Source organism: Megascapheus bottae, chromosome 35, assembly GCF_031878675.1.
Source record: "Megascapheus bottae isolate mThoBot1 chromosome 35, mThoBot2.hap1, whole genome shotgun sequence".
NCBI classification, from domain to species: Eukaryota; Metazoa; Chordata; class Mammalia; order Rodentia; family Geomyidae; genus Megascapheus; species Megascapheus bottae.
The window spans coordinates 286,872-305,292 of NC_143543.1; the positions used below are offsets into that span (position 1 = coordinate 286,872).

Consider the following 18,421-nt stretch of genomic DNA (forward strand, 5'->3'; position numbering starts at 1 on the left):
CAGAACTGGAAGCCACGAGCGCCGGCTTCCCGGGGTCTCTGACACCTGAAGGTTTCAGAGCTGCCCGTGTCCGCTGGTGGTGTGGGAAGGTGGTTTGGTGGTGGAGTGCTTGCCTGGCATGCGTGAAGCCCTGGGTTCGATTCCTCAGTAGCACACACACAAAACCAGAAGTAGCACTGTGGCTCCGGGGTAGAGTGCGACCTAGCCTCGAGCCAAACAGCCTTAGAGATGGTGCCCGGGCCCGGGGCTGAGCCCCCAGACTGGCAAATAATAATGTAGAAATCATGCTGCTCACCACCAGCGGGAAGGTGAGTGAATGGCAAACCGGGCCCCGCCGGCCCCGGGAAGAGCGAGGGCTGGCCTCCACCTTGGCGGGAATTCCCTGGTCCCAGCCACCAGCAAGGCGGTGACAGGAGGATGGAGGTCGGTGGGGTCAGGCCCAGAAGGGAAAGGCGAGCCTCCCCCGCCCCAGCCTCCTCCTCCTCCAGCAAGCCGGCTCCGGCCATTTGCATGGCGGCAAGGCAAATCAGTCTGGACAGGCAAACACTGGCAGCTGTGCCAGCCGCTCCATCCGGAGCTGCCCTCGGCTGCCCTGTGGCCTCACCTTCTGGTTCCTGGATGAGGAGAACGCGGGAGAGCGGGAGGTCGTGGCCCCAGAGACGAGCCACTTGCATCTCAGGGTCAGGCTCCGTCTGGGGGCGCCCTGTGGGGGGGCGGCGGGCGCTTTAAAGCAGTCTGGTGTCCAGAGACACGTGGCCTCCCTCCCAATGGCTGGTAGCCGCCTGGCCGGACACAGGGAACCCTGTTCTCCATGGCCGGTGGCAGCCAGCCCCAGGCCAAGCTTCTGTGCCGCCGAACATAAACCAAAGCAGAGCTGGCCAAGTGTCCTGCAGGCTCCAGGTGGTTTGCACGTCCACGGTCCACACACACGTCCACAGGGCTTTAAGCCACCCGGCGCCTCACATCGCAACTTGAGACCGGAGCTCAGGCAACACTGCAGTGGGAGAAGCAGACCTGTCACCGGAGCTACAAATGACGCTGGTTTGATTTATTCTTTTTTTTTTTTTTTTTCCTGCCAGTCTTGAACTCGGGGTCTGAGCGCTGTCCTTGGACTTTCTCAGGGCTGGAGCGCTACCACTTGAGCCACAGCACCACTTGCGGCTTTGCCTGCGTATGTGGAGCCGAGGAGTTGAACCCAGGTCTTCGTGCATGCCAGGCGAGCACTCCACCACGAGGCCACGCTCCCTGACTTCTCTTAGGCGCCTCAGCTTTGCATGCCTTCGGGTTGCCACTTTTGGACGAGCCGTTAGCACCATGAGTTCCGTGCTTGGTTAGGTGGCGCATGCCTTCACTTTTGTCCTGTCTTAGGCGTGTGAATAGAGCCTCTGACCGCGGGTTTCTGTGTGTGTCTTCCATGCACCATCACCACCACCCCTTCTAGGACCTGGCCCCACCGGGGTTGGCCGGGCTCTGCCCCCACCCGCTGCCTCCAGGCTCTTCTGCCTTAGCTCATGCTTTCCGCTGACTCTTGTGCGTCCTCTGCTTGGGGCCAGGGCCTGGCCGGGAGTCCTCCCACCGGAGGAGCTGGGAGAACAGGTGTGCCCCGCCACACCCTGACTGCCTGCCGGTGGAGGCGAGCGTGGAGATCCCGGGCCTGGCACTGCGTCGTCCCAGCCAGCTCCGTGCATGCTGCCAGCCCCCCCCCCATCTCCCCTCCTGCACCACCACCTGCCAAGTCGCGGGCTCGAGCCCAGGCTGTGCTTTCTTTTTATTTTCATCTTAGCAGTTCTGCTTGGGCCAGGTTCCCGGGCTCGTCGGCGCTGGCAGCCATGTTCTGGCTCTGGGCCTGGGCGCATCCCCTCCCTCCACCCAGCCCGTGCCAGCGGGGGCAGCGGCGGCTTCTGAGCCAGGCTCCCGGCCGTGACACACAACCCCTGGCCCTGGTGGAGGAAACCGAGGGACGGCGGCGCTGCAGGCCCCTGTTCCCTGACTCCCCCTAAGACGGCTCCACATGGGGGGGTCCTGGGGGGGCCTTTCCTCCTGCAACAACAGGAAATTGCCCCCCACAGAAGGAAGCTTCTGGATTCCTGTTCCAAGCTCCCCTCCACATCCCCAAAGGATTTGGGAGAAATTTTTGCAGAAGGAAATTTGAACCCAAGTCGGGCGTTCCCTTCATTACGAATGACAATAAAGCAACTAAAATGAAGAGGCTGAGAAGATTCCCCCAGAGCTGCTCCATGGGGGTGGGGGAGGGCGTGGGGCCGGGGGCAGGGGGCTCGTGGCAGGTGGGGAAGGGGAGGGTGGAGGGTCTGCCGCAGGCAGTGCAGGGGAGGGCACAGGGCAGGCAGTGTCCAAAACCACACAACGGAGCTCACTGGGGCCCCGTCCTGTCCACCTCTGCCCCCAGAGGGCAGCGCGGGACCAGGCACAGCCTCACAGGGTGCTAAGGCTCCCCAGGGGGCAAGAGTCCTCCTGGAGGCCACCTCGCCTCGGTGGCCACGCCTGGGACCCTGGGCCCCGACCCCTCCGTCTTGACCTGAAGCCAGAACTCCTGCCCGGCCCCGGGTGGCAGCCGTGGCCAGCTGGCACAGAGATGGGCTCCAGCCGTGCGGGGCGGCAGCGGCAGCAGCATCCCCAGGGGCTGCAGGGCCACGTGGGCCTGCCACGTCCAGGAGAACCAAGGCTGGCCAATGCCCGGGGCAGCGAGGGCCGGCCATACATGCCGCACAAGCACAAAGCAACGGGGTCAGAGGTGTGGCTCGTGGGGTAGAAGTCCAGCCAGACAGCGGCCTCCAGTCCCGTCTCAGGAAAAGGAGTGGAACAAAGCAAAAGTTGAGATATATATTTTTCTCCAAAACTTTAAGCCATGGGAGAACAAAAAAAAGGGTTTGGTTTTGTTTTTTTCCTTCAAAGAAACTTAGGGGCCAGAGATTGAAGTACATGCAAAGCTTATTTTTAGTGCCCTTTACAGATATAAAGCAATGCTGTTCGTTTGGGAACAAAAAAATACATAATGTATAACTTGTTTCAGAAAGTTACCACGTTTTGTATATTGGTATATTTAGATGCTGAGCGATCTGAGGAGAAGTTTTCCTGATTTCTCTCCTAGTTACTTTCTAGAACAAAAGAGACTGGGGTGGGTGGGGGGGGTAGCGAAACAGAAGTTCTTGGCAGAAAAACTTTTCAGCCTCTTCAAAGAAATGCACAGATTTTAGATTTGTAACTTCCCCCTCCCCACCCCAATCCATTCTGCATACGGGCCACCAGAGGCCACACACCCGACCCCGGGACCCACACCCGACCCCGGGACCAACACCCGACCCCGGGACCCGAAGACGCACACCTGACCCGAGGACACACACCTGACCCCAGGACGCACACCTGACCCCAGCCACACACCCGACCCCAGGACGCACACCCGACCCCAGCCACACACCCGACCCGAGGACGCACACCTGACCCGAGGACACACACCTGACCCCAGGACGCACACCTGACCCCAGCCACACACCCGACCCCGGGACGCACACCTGACCCCAGCCACACACCCGACCCCAGCCACACACCCGACCCCAGCCACACACCCGACCCGAGGACGCACACCCGACCCCGGGACGCACACTGGGCCACCAGAGGCCAGGTTGCTGTGCGGTCAGGGGGCCCCGGTGCAGTGACTCCCTCGACTAGACGGGCCGTGTGCTCACAGCTGGAAGGGCCTGGGGTTCACCAGGTGTGGGCTCCGGGCACGTGGGCCCCACCCCCGGGCCCCCTGGAGGGCAGCGTCTCCAGCTCCGTGCAGACCCGAGCGAGGGTTCCACACCAGCCCAGGCAGGAAAGCCCACGGGACAGGCGTCTTCAAGGAACCCACCAAAAGCTCAGAGTGGAGCTGTGGCTCAGGTGGCAGAGCACCGGCTCAGGGCCCAGGCTTTGAGTTCAAGCCCCAGGACTGGTACACTGGCAAGGAGGGAGGGAGGGAAGGAGAGAGGGAGGGAGGAAAGGAGGGAGGGAGGGAGGAAAGGAGGGAGGGAGGGAGGGAGGAAAGGAGGGAGGGAGGGAGGAAAGGAGGGAGGGAGGGAGGAAGGGAGGGAGGGAGGGAGGGAGGAAGGGAGGGAGGGAGGGAGGAAGGGAGGGAGGGAGGGAGGCGGAGCAACCACAGTGCAGAGCCGATCGATGACTGGTCCCCCTGCTGCAGCTGGTGGCAGACCGGGTTTGTAGACTGGCCTGCCTGGAGGACGTGGCCCTGACAGGGTTACGTCTGTGTCACCATGGCCGGCTGAGGCTGTCCCATCCCAGCTGCCCCCTGGCTGACACAGTGGCAGGGCGTCCAGTCTCACTTTCCCCTGACAGTCCTGAAAGGAGGAAATCAGGTCCCCTGCCCTGTGCCTCAGTTTCCCCCTGTTGTCAATAGTGTTGGGCTCCCATCCTGACCAAGCCCTCCTTGCCCTGGGTGTTCCTAGGGAAGTGCGGGGGGGGCAGCAGGCCTCACCCACGCCCACACCCACGCCCACGCCCACGCCCACGCCCACACCCACGCCCACGCCCACGCCCACGCCCACGCCCACACCCACGCCCACGCCCACGCCCACGCCCACACCCACACCCACGCCCACACCCACGCCCACCCACGCGATCAGGCTGGGACTGGGCCTTTAAGAGGTGGCCGCAGGCTGTCCCGTCCTCTTTCCCCACATGCAGGCTGGCGGAGCTGAGCGATAAAAATGTGGAATGTCATTTCCTGTCTCCGTGGTTTGCCGCTGCACTGCATCCCAGACTTACCAGAAGGCCCGCTTGAGGGAAAGGAGCCTGCCGTTCCCAACAACTTCCTGTACCCTGTGGGGGGCTGGGGACGCGGGAGGGGGTATGGAGGCAGTGGGGAGGAGAGGGGGCAGGAAGGACGGGGGAGAGGGAACAGGTCAGGTATGGGAGAGGGGCAGGGAGGGTGGTAGGAAGAGGGTGGAGTGGGGGGGTGGAGGAGGTGGTGGGAGCAAGGGGGATGGGGGAGGTGGGGCGGGGGAGGTGGGGGCTGGGAGGAGAGGGAGCTGGGGGTGGTGGTGATGGAGGAGGTGGGAAGCAGGAAGGATAGGGAGGTGGGGGCCGGGAGGATGGGGGAGGGTGGGAGGTGGGGTGGTGGTGATGGAGGAGGTGTGGTCGGGGAGGATGGGGAGGTGGAGTCGGGGAGGATGGAGAAGGATGGGGAGCTGGGGGTGGGCTGGGGGTAGGGGTGAAGGAAAGCCAGGCACCATGGCTCACACCTTGAGCAAAAGAAGCTGAGGAACAGGGCCCAGGCCCCGAGTTCAAGACCCGAGACCGACACAGGAAAAACAGAAAGGATCTTAAGAGCACACGGAAGGCCCCACATGGGCGCACAGGTGCACACGGGCACACACACACCACACACACCACACACACGGGCATGCACACACACGCACGCACGTGCACACACACGCGCGCATGTGCACACATGCACACGCACGCACACACACGGGCACACACACACCACACACACCACACACATGGGCATGCACACACACACGCACGCACGTGCACACCACCTACCACAGAACAAGCCAGCTGCCCCAGGCACTCGGCCGGCTCCCTGGCAGTTCTACACCGTTAGCCTGGAATTCCACACCCACCAGAAACCCCCGGAAGATGGAGGCCGGGGACCCCAGGCCAGGTCACGAGGGCAGAGAGAAGCTCCAGGCCCACAGGAAGGGGGGTCGGTGGGAACATTCTGATCCTGCTACGCAAAAGAGGGGGCCAGACACACTGACGACCAAAGATGATGTGAGACTGTTTCTGTGGTGACTCTTCCTAGTGACTGGGTTTTGCTTGAAATGTGTGTGGTGTGCGTGTGTGTGCCTGTGTGTGTGCCTGTGTGTGTGTGGTGTGCCTGTGTGTGTGCCTGTACGTGTGTATGTGTGTGGTGTATTGTGTATGTATGTGTGTATGTGTGTGTATGTGTGTGTGGTGTGTGCCTTGTGTGTATGGGTGTGGTGTATGTGTATGTGTGTGGTATGTGTGTGTATGTGTGTGTATGTGTATGTGTATGTGTGTGGTATGTGTGTATGTGTGTTTGGTGTGTGTGTGTGTGTGTGGTGTGTGTATGTGTGTATGTGTATGTGTGTGGTATGTGTGTGTATGTATGCGTATGTATGTGTATGTGTGTGGTGTGTGTATGTGTGTGTATGTGTATGTGTGTATGTGTGTGTATGTGTATGTGTGTGGTATGTGTGTGTGTGGTGTGTGTATGTGTGTATGTGTGTGTATGTGTATGTGTGTGGTATGTGTGTGTATGTGTGTATGTGTATGTGTGTGTATGTATGTGTATGTGTGTGGTATGTGTGTGGTGTGTGTATGTATGTGTATGTATGTGTATGTGTGTGGTATGTGTGTGTGGTGTGTGTATGTATGTGTATGTGTGTGGTATGTGTGTGTATGTGTGTGTATGTGTATGTGTGTGGTGTGTGTATGTGTGTATGTGTGTGTATGTGTATGTGTATGTGTGTATGTGTATGTATGTGTATGTGTGTGTATGTGTATGTGTGTGGTGTGTGTATGTGTGTATGTGTGTGTTGTGTATGTGTGTATGTGTATGTGTGTGGTATGTGTGTGTATGTATGTGTATGTATGTGTATGTGTGTGGTATGTGTGTGTATGTGTATGTGTGTGGTATGTGTGTGTATGTGTGTGTGGTGTGTGTATGTATGTGTATGTGTGTGTATGTGTGTGGTGTGTGTATGTGTGTATGTGTATGTATGTGTATGTATGTGTATGTGTGTGGTATGTGTGTGTGTGTGTGTGTGTGTGGCCCCGCCTGGTGGCCAGGTGTGTCGGTGCAGCTCGACCCAAGGCCGGCTCTGCTGGGGAAATCTCAGGCGCTGGGGTTTGGTTTGGTGGCAGAACCGTCCGCAGTCCACCGGGTTCTCGTGGCCCCCCCCCCGCCCCCCGAAGCTGAGGTTGCACGTTTGGAGTCTTCTCCAGCTCTACTGATCAAGGGCAGGGAGGATCTCAGGGCCATTCCTCCTGTCTCAGGGCCACCTCCCACGTCCCCCTGTAGGGTCTCGGCCTGCAGGGGGCCCCAGAGGCTCCTGGATGAGCCACGTCCTGGGTTTGAGTTTCCACGTGGCTCTGAAGGGCACGGTAGGGGAGAGCAGGGTAGTTTCGCCGTGGGGCCCCTTCTCCACGCCCTCCCATGCGCTCCATTCCCGTCCTCCTCTGCCTGGATATCCGGCACAAAATTTACTGTCTCGGTTAGAGATGGACTTTCTGATCTTCTGAACTGGGTGCAGTTGGGACTTGAGCTGGGGGCCGTGAGCTCTCACGTGGGTCCCCCCGGCTGGCGCTCTACCACTGTGGTTGCCCCACCACTTCTGGCTCTGGGGTGGGTTGTGGGTGATGAGTTTGGCGGACTCTCCTGCCCAGGAGCTGGCTTCAAACTGTGATCCTTCAGATCTCGGGGTCCGGAGAAGCAGGGATTAGAGGCACGAACGAGCCCTGGGCGCCATGACGAGGGTTCTAACGTGGGGATCAGTGTGCCAGGCCCCACTGGCCGCAGAGCAGCCGCCCCAGAGAACTCTGCTCCACGGGGAGCCATGGAAACCACTGTGACGGGGAGGACAGCGAGGGCCTGGGTGCTGGGGCCCAAACTCGGCTCTGCCCATCACCCGACACCACAACTCAGGGAGGATGTGAGCAGCCTGGTCAAGGGAGGTGAGCTGGACTGGGCTGAATGCAGACGGAGAGGGCCTGGGACCAGGGCCCTGGGGACCAGAGGCCCCAAGTGACAGGGGGTGGTGGGGGTGGAGGGGAATCAGAGTCCTCAGAGCAGCCAGCCCAATAGCGGCGACCCCGCAGAGCCACGGGCAGGCAGCGGAACCTGTGGTAACAGAAGGGATCTTTCCAGACGCTTGCAGGGCCTCCCTGCCCGGCTGCCCCTCCCCTCCCCAGAAAATAAAAGAGCGCTAAGCTGAGCAGAAGGGTTTGGGGGAGTGATGGTGGGACACCCCAAGTGCTTTCGAATGACCTTTGCGGATTGGTGGAGTTGTGTGTGGAGAGGAGCTGAGCCACAGGAGAGGGGAGCACTGCTCCAGCACGTGCATGGGTTAGGGAGGACGGAGCGTGGAGGGTGACCCAGGGATGAGAGTCAGGCAGAGAGGGAGGGGCCTGCAGGGAGGACCTGTCACCAGAACCAGAGGGGGACCCGCAGCTCACACACAGGGCACTCCCCCCATCCTATGAACCCCCAGAAAACCACATCCCAGCCGGCTCTTCTCTTCCAGGGCAGAGCGTGGCCAAGCTCATCACCCAGCACCACGCATCTCATGACCCAGGCCTCCCGTCACACACAGCCAGGGACCGGGCCCCGGCTGAGGACATGGCCGGCGGGTAAGCCAGGCCCGGAGGCTGCTTCCTGTGGTGCACGTGGCTTTTCATTGGCAATCAAGTATCTGTTTGTGGGTGCAAGGCGGTGTCAGTGAACGCTTAGAGCATGGCACGGTGCCATGGAGCCGGAGAGCACATCAGTCCCCTCGCACAGCACTGTGTTCTCCCACGTGGAGAGTACTGAAAACTCACTGCAGCCACGTGCTGGCGCTCCCGCCTGCCACCCCAGCTGCTCAGGAGGCTGAGATCTGAGCATCACAGCTCAAGGCTAGCCTGGGCAGGAAAGCCCATGAGCGTCTGATCTCCAGCGAGCCACCAGAAAACCAGACGCGGTAAAGTGCCAGCCTGAAGCCAAATCCATCAGGGTCAGCGCCCAGGCCTCAAGGGCAAGCCTCACAAATGACCAAAAAGAAAAGAAGAAAACCCATCCCTTTGAGATGAGACACCGCACTGGCGCTGGTGCTGTTTACCTGAAACTTAACTTCATGTCCAAACAGCACCCGGTGCCCACCCGCTGCCTCCCAGACACCTGCCCGAGCCCCCAGCAGGGACAGCTGCTCAGGAGGCTGGCGGCTGGGAACCGAGGGCTGAAGGCAGCCTGGGCAGAAAAGTCCCTGAGAGTCTTAGCTCTAAGGAACCAGCAAAAAGCTGGAAGTGGAGGTGTGGCTCAAGTGGCAGAGCGCCAGCCTGGGGCAGGAAAGGCCAAGCGATGACTCCAGTTCCTTTGGGTGTCTGCCTCTTCTCTCTACTTGTACCCACAGCACCCACATAAATAATGCACCACCCAGAGAGAATGCCCCGTGCACCCAGAATCAGTACCCAGAACACCCAAGAGCACCCCAGAGTACCCAAAGTGAGAACCCAGAGCCAGGGCCCTGAGTCCCGGGCGAGACCAGCCCTGAGCCAGATGCTCTCCCAAGCCTGGAGACGCCAGCCCCTGACGGGCGGTGGAGTGGGCGACAGGGAAGTAGGGGTGCTTTGGGCAGCGTGGTGGGGCTCAGAGGGACTCCCTGGCACTTGGCCCGCCATTCTGACAGGACCCCGTCGCCCCAGCCCACCCACAGCGGGCGCTCTCGAGAGCAGCGGCTGCTCATTTGCATGCCTCATTTGCATGTCCGTATTTGCATGTCACCTTTGCATAGCAACCTTTAGCCATCCACTTCTTACCTCTGCCGGCCTCGGATCCTCCCTGGAGCCTCTGGAGACCTTGAGCTGGAGGCGTGGCTCAGTTGGTAGAGCACCAGCCAGTGAGCAGGAAGCTCAGGCACAAACTTCTTGGACTGGAAAAAAAAAGAGATTTGTGTGCAATTAAAAATAGCATTTCCACGTTTCAAGGCAAACGAGGTGGCAAAGGAAGCACAGGTTCAGGATGGATTTGCAATTGTGAAGATTAGGAAGCCAGCCAGAGCCCCAGCCAGGGAGAGGGGGTGCAGAGGTGCGGGGCCTGAGGGACATGGGGGGGAGGGGAGCCTCGTGAGGAGCACGGGGACGGGGGAGGAGCCTCGTGGGGAGCACGGGCCTCCTCTGAGCAACGCTCTGGGCTCAGTTCCCCATGCAAACCCCCAGCGTGTCCCAGGCCAAAGGGCAGTAGGGGTGACTTCTGGAAAAGGTGCTGAGCGAGGCAGGTCAGCGGCTATCCTGGGTGAGGCGTCCCGGCCCCTCCAGCACCCACCGAGAGCAGCCCATCCAGAGAGCTTGGTGGGCAAAAGGGGAGGTCTATCAAAAGCAGGGGCAGAAAAGGAGCTGGGGCCAGGGGTCAGGAGAGCCGGAGGGGTCAGGAGAGCCCGTGGCCCACATGAGGCCTGAGCTCAGATCCCAGGGCACCCCAAGCACACAGCAAGAGTGTCAGCTCGTGGCCGCTGGGCCCAGGGCGTGTGCGCTGACTCTGTGTGTCTCTGTCTCTGTCTGTCTCTCTGTCTCTCTCTCCCCCTTTCCCCCCTCTCTCTCTGCTAGTCCTGGGACGTGAACTCACCATCTTGGGCACTATCCTTGAGCTTCTGCTCTCTACCACTTTGGGGTGTCTTTTTTTGGGGGGGGGTTGTTGAGGGTCAGGAGTCTCACAGACTTTCCTGCCCAGGCTGACTTTGAACCGGGATCCTCAGGAGCTGGGGAATCTCAGCCCACAGTGGTGCTTCACGCCCCTCCCCGCTGCCCCCCTCCCCAGGTGAGGAACCCAGCACCCGCCCTGGGGCACACAGAAGAGGACAGAGCATCCGGGACACCCACAGGTACAGGTGGAAGACATTTTAGCGTCAAGTTACGGGGCAAAGGCCGACCGCTCCCTGGGCGGGGCGGGGCCTCGTGAGGAAGTGGCCTCTCCCAGCCGGCCACCCTCTTAGGTGAGGGCCCCAGGGCACCGTGGCCCCAGGACGCGGCTGGCGAGGCAGGTAAGACAAGGCAGCGACAGAACCGGAGCAGCGGGGCTCCAGGCGGCCGGGCTGAGCCTGTGGGTGGCGACCTTGGCAGTGGAGTCAGCTCAGGCCCCAGGGCAGGAGAGGAAGTTCCTGAAACTGGTGGGGCCCTGCTGGAGTCGCCACTGTGTCACCGTGGGCCCACGTGACAGGTGCCGGTGCCAGGCCAGGGCGGGCAGGGACGGGGCCCCAGGCCTGAGAGCGCTGCGTTGGCACTCAGGTACCGGCCACCTGCCCGGCCCCAGGCAGACGTCCAGGAGTCCAGGGCTGCAGGCTGGGGGGGGCGGCTTCCCGAGCTCCTGCACCACCCTCACCAGCCAGGCCCCCGGCCCTGGCCCTGCCCGCAGGAAGCAGGCTGGGTCCCTGCGTTCCTCATTTCATTTTCAGGATGAAGGCGCGGGGGGTTTAGGGGTGCCAAGATGGCACCCGAGGTCACCACGTGAGCCGGCACTGGGTCTCAGGTCTCCGTGGGGCTCTCCGGTCCACTCACGTGTGGGCTCAGGCCCTGGTGTCTGTGGGGACCTGGGCAGTGCCACGGCCTGGCCCGCGAGGCGAGGGCGGAAAGCTCACCCCACGGCCTCGCCACCCCCCGCCCCGCCCCTGGCCCACACGGCCCACAGACGTGCAGAGGCTGCCCCGGGCGTCCAGGGAAGGGTGAGAAGGTGACAGAAGCCGCTTTGTGATCCAGCCTCCGCCAGCATGTGAGTGGTTGCCAGGAGAGAGCTGGGCCCGTGGGAGGGAAAGGGCAGGCCGTGGCGGCGGGCACAGGGCCGACACGGGGGCTGAGGCTGCCCGGGGGCGTCCTGGAAGAAGCCGGAGGGGGGGGGCTGCTACCACGTGAAGGGTCAGACCCAAGGCCACGCAGGGCCACACCAGCCCCCCACGGCTGCCGCTGGGGGCGCCTGCGTGACCCAGAGCCTCCCGGGACATGGGAAGGTGGAGCGGGAAGGAAAACTCTACTTACTGGGCGCCACGCTGGGGAGCCCTGGTGCCGCAGGCAGGAGTGGTGCCCTACGTGGGTTTTCTCCTGCATCTTGTGGGCCATGAGTGGATGGGTGACTTCCGGCCGTGGGGTGCAGCACTGCTCTGTGATTGGCACCCCAGCCCCAGGCAGGAGCCCCTGCTACTCGGGAGGCTGAGATCTCCCGGCACCACCCTCCCGTCCGCCCTCCCGAGCAGCGGGGATTGTGGACGCGTGTCACCACACCGGGCCTTGGGCGACCGTTTTCTGAGGCGCACACGCAGCCAGGTTTCCTCCCACCACGCCGTCCCGCCACTTGCACGGGTGTTTTTCAAGTCTGGAAAATTAGAGGCTCACCGTGCCGCCCTCCCTGGGCCTTCGCCTGACCTGACCTCCTCACCCCGGCTCTCACCCGGCCAGGCCTGGCCTGTGTCCCTGCAGGTTCCCGTGTGTCCACGCCCACAAGGACGCCCTGGCTTTGTTGTTGCAGGACCACCATGTGCAGCGGTGGCGGCGGAGGCAGCACCTGCGACCTGGAAGACGTCCCCCTCGAGGACGATGACCCCGACAGCCTGGAGTTCAGAATCCTGGCCTTCTACGCCAGACACCACGTCTTCAAGGGCAGTCCTGTCTTCTCAGCCAAGCCGCAGAGGAGCCTGGGCCCCTGGTCGGCCGACTCGTGGACGCAGGTGTCGGGGTCCTGGCGCCACTCCGAGGTGGGCGAGAAGAGCTTGGGTTTTAGCAAGAAGCCGTCGTGGAGAAGACTGTTTGGAGGAGGCCTGGGGAGGGAGGACGACCCGCCCAGCTCCCCTCCCCCACCGCCGCCGCCGCCCAGGGAGGCCCTGGCCCAGGGCTGCAGGGCTGGGGCTCACGGTCAGCCGTCCTCCCGCTCCCTGCCCAGTGTGGAGCAGCGTCTCCAGAAAGGAGGTAGTCTGGGTCCCTCATTCCACTCCTCCCGCCCTTCCTCTCCATCCTGTGTGTGTGGCCGCCTCCCCCGGCCTCTCCACACAGGCTTTCCTGCCCGCACTGGCTTCAAAGCATGATTCCCAGGTCTCAGCCTCCTGAAAAGCTGGGATGAGGGGCGTGAGCCCACGTTTTAAAAGGACGTCTGTCGGCCTGGGTGACTCGTGCGCAAGCTGCCAGCAGGTGGCAGCAGGGCCTCACTTTCCCAGGACACCACAGCCGTGGCTTTCTGAGTGATGGTGGGCCACGCCTGGTCAACCCTAGGCCTTTCTGAGTGGACACAGCTTCCTTTCCCCGTGGGCCCTGTGTCACGGGCCCCGTCCAGGCCTCCCCACCCTGCCTGCCCCTGCCACGCTGGGTCACTGGGCTTACACCTGGGCACTCTGCCTTTCCCCAAGACAAATGACGTTTCCGTGCTTTGGCATCTGCTGAAGTATCCTGAATTTTATTTTTTTTTCTCCTAAAATTTCAAAACCTTTCTCCCCCTGCTTTTTTTTTTAAAGCTTGGGTGGAGGTGGGGTAGCAGGGAGAATTTAGAGTTTTTAAAGCTTTTGGATGAGATTGAAACAGCAGGGTAGCAGAGGTTTGAGTCCACTCAGGAGGCAGAGATCTGGGGGGCTACACTTCAAATCCAGTCCCGGCAGAAACAGCCAGGAGAATCCATCTCTAAAGAGCTAGCAAAAGTCCCAGCTGGAGGAGTGGCTCAAGTGCCAGAGCACCAGCCTTGAGCAAGCATTTGCTTGAGTTCAAGCTCTGGTAGCAGCCAATCAACCAAGAACAGCAGGAAACAAGGGGATTGGTTGGAAAATAGCATGTGAGGTTGGGTAACTACACAAGCCACATTTATATAATTATATGTATTATATAATATATATATATATATATATAAAATGACCTTATATTCTGAGGTAGTTAAGGGGACATCAGCTACCACGCCTACATTTTAAGTGGGATAGAAAAAGAAGCAAGCCATGGGCACTGCTTTCCAGGAAGCCGCCCTCCCTTCTCCCCGAGTCCCTGGACGACAGGCGTGAGCTCCAGTGGCAGACTAACAGTTTTATAAGTTAGGATTCCAAACTAGAATGCCATCCAGTGTGGCTGCTTCTGTCTCTGCCCTCTCGCCCGCCAGGGTCCAGCCGCAGGCTCCTCCCCTGTCCACGGATTCTCGGGCCAGCGGGTACTTCTGCCCGGTGAGGCGGCCCTGCCTCCCGTGCTGGGCCAACTGTCTGTCTGCCTGGGGCCAGGTGCATTCTGGGAAGGGACTCAGTGCCACCTTGTCCAGTTTCAGCTGTGGACCCCCAGGTGGCCTCCATCGCCAACCGAGTGGCTGAGATAGTTTCCTCGTGGCCACCACTGGAAGACCAGCTCCGCCAGTTAGGCGGGCTCAAGTTCAAGGAGAACGTGGTTACTCAGGGCTTCTGCTTCCAGGGCATTAAAGCAGAAGGCGCTGTGGGGCCTGAGAAAGGTGAGCCCTGGTCCAGCAGGGGACGGTGGGGGCGGGGGTGCACCCGGGAGGGCTTGGGGTCACCCATGGTCCTAAAGAAATAACCGAGCCTCCCTCCACCCCTCACCCCCCAGACGGAGAAGACCCCGTGATAGCAAGGATTGTGGTGCTGCTGAAAGCCTCGGGGGACCAACTGGAAAGAGAGGTACGAGGGGCCTCCATGCCGCCATCTCTCGCTGCTCCCTGCCCAGCCCTCACTTTGGCTCATGCCTGTCATCCCAGCTACTCAGGAGGCTGAGACCTGAGGATCACGGTTCAAAGCTACGAGACTGATCTCCAGTGAACCACCGAAAGCCAAAAGTGGGGCTGTGGTTCAAGTGGTAGAAAGAAGACAGGGCCAGAAGTGTGGCCTAGTGGTAGAGTGCTCACCTGGCAAGCACGGAGACCCGGGTTTGAGTCCTTGGTTACCATGTACCCAGAAAAAGCTGGAAGTGGAGCTGTGGCTCAAGTGGTAGAGCTCTAATCTTGAGAAAGCCCAAGGACAGTGTCCAGGCCCTGAGTTCAAACTCCAGGACTGGCCAAAGAAAAGAGAACGGGGAACAGGAACGGGCTTGGAGGCGTCTGGAGGGACGCCTGCGGGATTCCTGCCGTGGGACGCAGTGGCTGCGGGAGTCATCACCTCCTCGGGGGTAGCTGGCCCCGGGGGCAGGGGTCTGTAGACCTTTGGGATCACCCCACGGACCCCGGGTGTCTGCGTCCCGGGCCACCAGTCTTCCCCGCTCACGGCTCAGCCATCGGGCCAGGCAGGACCAGGCCGGTGGAGCCCTGTGGGTCTGTGGGGGAGACCGGGCGGGAGGTGGGGGTGGCCGCCTCACTGGCCCTCCTCCGAGGGCAGCGTCTGGCTGAGGCCTCCCTCTTGTTCACAGCTGAAGAAGGACAAGGCCTTGCGGAGCGCCCTCCAGGAGGCACTGTCCTACCCGGTGTTGAAGACCATCACAGACCAGTTCCTGAGGGAGGTGGATACCCGGGGGGAGTCCGAGGTGAAGGCGCAGGGCTTCAAGGCGGCCCTGGCCATAGACGCCATGGCCAAGCTGACGGCCATCGACAACCACCCCATGAACCGGGTGCTGGGCTTTGGAGCCAAGTACCTGAAAGACCACTTCTCTCCCTGGGTCCAACAGCACGGAGGATGGGTAAGTGCCTGGTGGGGGTGGGCAGGGACAATACCTGAGACCTGTCGGGTGAGCGCCTGCTCCGTGGGCTCAGTACTGACTGAGCTCCACACCATTCGGGGAGACGCGGGCGTGGGGGGCCTGACGGTCTCAACCCAAGGCATGACCTCTGCCCTGGCAAGGCGCGCGGGCAGAGAGGAGGGTGGGCAGACGGCAGACACACGTGTGAGGCCGCTCCTGGGGCAGAGAGCCAGGGGTTTGGTGACATCTTGTCACCAGTGAGGACCCCTGGCCACACAAGCCAGTAAGCAAACAGTGGAAGCCGTGTGTGTACGCTTGTGTGTGCACGTGCGTGCGTGTGTGTACGTGCGTGCATGTGCACGTGCATGCTGATCCTGGGGCCTGCACTCAGGCCTGGATGCTGTTCGTGAACTCTCCTCTTCAGGACGGATGCTCTCTACCCGTTGAGCCACAGCCCCACTTTTCTTGCTTTTTTTTGGTGGTTCCCGGCCCAGGCTGGCTTTGAACCATGGTTCTTGGGTTTGAGTCCCCCAAGTAGCTAGGATTTACAGGGGTGAGCCCCAGGCACCCAGCCTCTCCCACCGTTCGATACACCACCTGGACGGTCATCAAATGGGAGGACGGCACAGCGCTTAGCGTCTGCTCATCCAGAGTCAGAGCTCCGAGCTGCCCGATCTGCCCCGAGCTCGCCTGTCAGGAGGGCCGGCCGCCACCATCTGCAGAAACTGCCCTTGTGGCCTTGCCTGTCTTCCCTTGGCCCTGGATACACAGCCCAAGGCCGCAGCCCTTGCTTTCCTTGCAAGCCGGCCTAGGAGCTACTTCTCTTCTGGGCCTCAGGGCAAATCAGACTTGGAATTTTGACAATTTGTCTCCCCACCCCCCCCAGGAAAAAATACTTGGGATAGCACACGAAGAAGTAGACTGAGGCACACGATCGAAAGGTGCACCAGGCAGGTGGCCCCACGCCCGTCCCGCCCGGCCTGGAGGCCCCACAGCCCCGTCTCTGCTGGACACTGGTGCGGCTCAGGTCCCCCACTAGCCGAGGGGGTGTCTGCAAAGATAAGTAGCCATCACGCCTGCCCTGGCTGCCCTCCCCGCCGAGCCCCACAAGCTGTGTCGGGAAGTCTAGCCAGCCGTCCACCCGCCTCATGAGGGGAAATGATAAACTGTGTGTGTGTGCTCGCTTCTTAGTACCTAGTACTCCTCACTTGTTTCGTTCTGCAGGGTTTTGCTCTGCTACTTGAGCCATGCCTCAGTCCTTTGCTCTGGTTCTCAGCTTTCTGCCCTATCAGCCTCGACCACAGTTCTGTGTATGCGCCCTGCCTGTCCCGTTGGGATGGCGTCTCCTGAGCCTGTTTTACTTGTGCTGGTCTAGAATCTAGATCCTCGAGACGTCAGCCTCCCACACAGATGGCTAACAGTCAGAACCTCAGTGCCCCCACCATAGATACAAACAAGGATGGATTGTGCTACCTCCAGGCAATGGATGAACGCTGTAATAAAAAAAAAAAAAAAAAGGCTCTAGCTGGGCGCTGGTGGTTCACGCCTGTCACCCCAGCTACTCAGGGGGTGATCTGAAGATAGAGGTTCAGAGCCAGCCTGGGCAGGAAAGTCTGTGAGACCTCCAAGTAAATGTGAAGACACTGGAAGTGGAGCCTTGGCTCGAGTGGTAGAGTGGCAGCCTTGAGCTAGTTCAGGGACAGCACCCAGGCCTTGAATTCAAACCCCAAGAAAAACCTCAAGCCTACCATTCATGGTGGCAACATAGCTTGAAGAAACAGTTCACAAAACCCCCATCACGGCTGGGGGCTGCCCCGAAAAGCCAGGACCTGGCTGGGAGACTCCTGTCCAGAGCATCAGCATTCCCGAGTGAGGGAAGGTTGGGGGCCAGGCTGGGGGGCCCTAGCTACGTTCCTGAGGCCTACTGGCCTGACTGAGGCCAAAGGTTACTCCTCCCCTCCGCTCCTCGCTCCCCAACAAACCAAGCACATTCAGGGGAGTGCAGTAGGCTTCAAGAGGAGTTGTTCGTGGTCCTCCCTGTTCCTGATGTCTCGCACTGCACGGGGCCTGACATGTTAGGGATACTGAGATCTCCATTCACCACTGGAGAAGATGGTACAGACACACCTCTCTGTTCATCACGGAGCCTAAGAGGAATCCTACCTGCTGGCCTCCTCCCCCCTCCTCCAGCTGCTGGCCTCCTCCCCCCTCCTCCAGCTGCTGGCCTCCTCCCTCCCTTCCTTCTCCACCTATCTAACCAATCCCAGCCCAGCTTTGGAAGTCTATTCCCTGGCTTCTCCCAGCAGTGCTGGGGTTATGTCTTTCCTCAAGAATATTCTGAACACCCCATGAGTCTGAGAGATGCCTAGCATCGCCAACGAGCCAGGAAAAAGCCGGAAACAGAGCTGTGGTTCTAGTGGTAGAGCGCCAGCCCGGCGTGACAAAGCTCAAGGACAGCGCCTAGGCCCTGAGCTAAAGCCCCAGCCAGGGCCAGCACCAAAAAAAAAAAAAAAAAAAGAAAAAAGAAAAACAAAGAATGGGAAGACTATGAAAATTACTACACTGAGTCAACATCCAACTGAAAGCAAACAATGCAAACGTATTAAATTTTAGAAAATGAAAACCATAACATCACTTTTATACTAACAATAAAATTTTTTTTTTAAATGCAAACTACTCTCCATTGAGAGAGAACAAGTCATTGGCTTCTGGGGACAGCAGGGGCAGATGAAGGCTCTGATGGAACTTGGGGTGGACAGCCCAACCATAGAAAAGGTATCCAGGCAGGAGGCGATGTGCCTGGAGAAAGGCCAGGGTGCTTTACCAACTGGTGCCCAGCCCGGCTGCAGTGGCTTCACCTTGCCTGGCGAGAAGGGTGGCCTGCGGCACAGCGGATGGCCTTGCTGTGCCCAATCACAGGCCTGGTACCAGCACAGCCCAGGCAGGGATCCCCGGGCCCTGCTCTATGGCAGGACCTACATGAGTGCAAGAGGCACAGCCGGCCGGGGACCACGGTACCCCCGCTGGGTACCCCCAACTCGAGTCCTCACCACACCACGGGAAG

General features: G+C 60.4%; 2 protein-coding genes and 1 long non-coding RNA gene across 4 annotated transcripts in view; 2 read left to right on the forward strand and 1 right to left on the reverse strand.

Moving 5' to 3' along the window:
• Nucleotides 1-7,642: 7,642 nt before the first annotated feature.
• Nucleotides 7,643-10,613, forward strand: LOC150042438 (uncharacterized). Its single transcript, XR_016533613.1, has 3 exons — nucleotides 7,643-7,713; nucleotides 8,283-8,388; nucleotides 10,550-10,613. It is a non-coding gene; the product is annotated as an uncharacterized LOC150042438 (long non-coding RNA).
• The window catches only part of Lrp6 (LDL receptor related protein 6), a 79,662-nt gene continuing 70,837 nt past the window's right edge, over nucleotides 9,597-18,421 (reverse strand). The window contains exon 23 of the mRNA XM_090324490.1: nucleotides 9,597-9,665. Within this exon, the coding sequence (XP_090180616.1) occupies nucleotides 9,611-9,665 (55 nt within the window). The 3' untranslated portion in view covers nucleotides 9,597-9,610. The remainder of the gene's footprint in view (nucleotides 9,666-18,421) is intronic.
• Bcl2l14 (BCL2 like 14) lies at nucleotides 12,254-17,483 on the forward strand. 2 transcript variants are annotated; one of them, XM_090324481.1, is made up of 5 exons: nucleotides 12,254-12,684; nucleotides 14,003-14,185; nucleotides 14,299-14,369; nucleotides 15,091-15,357; nucleotides 16,244-17,483. In XM_090324481.1, exons 1-5 carry the CDS (start codon nucleotides 12,255-12,257, stop codon nucleotides 16,280-16,282), a joined length of 990 nt encoding a protein of 329 aa, XP_090180607.1. In that variant the 5' UTR covers nucleotide 12,254; the 3' UTR covers nucleotides 16,283-17,483. The 2 variants fall into 2 exon arrangements, with proteins under 2 accessions (XP_090180607.1, XP_090180608.1); XM_090324482.1 differs by having other exon boundaries at nucleotides 14,009-14,185.

Bases quoted from the DNA above. Each gene is read 5' to 3' on its own strand.
- Bcl2l14 (XM_090324481.1), top strand. From the start codon at position 12,255: ATGTGCAGCGGTGGCGGCGGAGGCAGCACCTGCGACCTGGAAGACGTC. The intron at 12,685-14,002 runs GTAGTCTGGGTC...CACCTTGTCCAG, and splicing joins GCAGCGTCTCCAGAAAGGAG to TTTCAGCTGTGGACCCCCAG. The intron at 14,370-15,090 runs GTACGAGGGGCC...TCTTGTTCACAG, and splicing joins GGGACCAACTGGAAAGAGAG to CTGAAGAAGGACAAGGCCTT.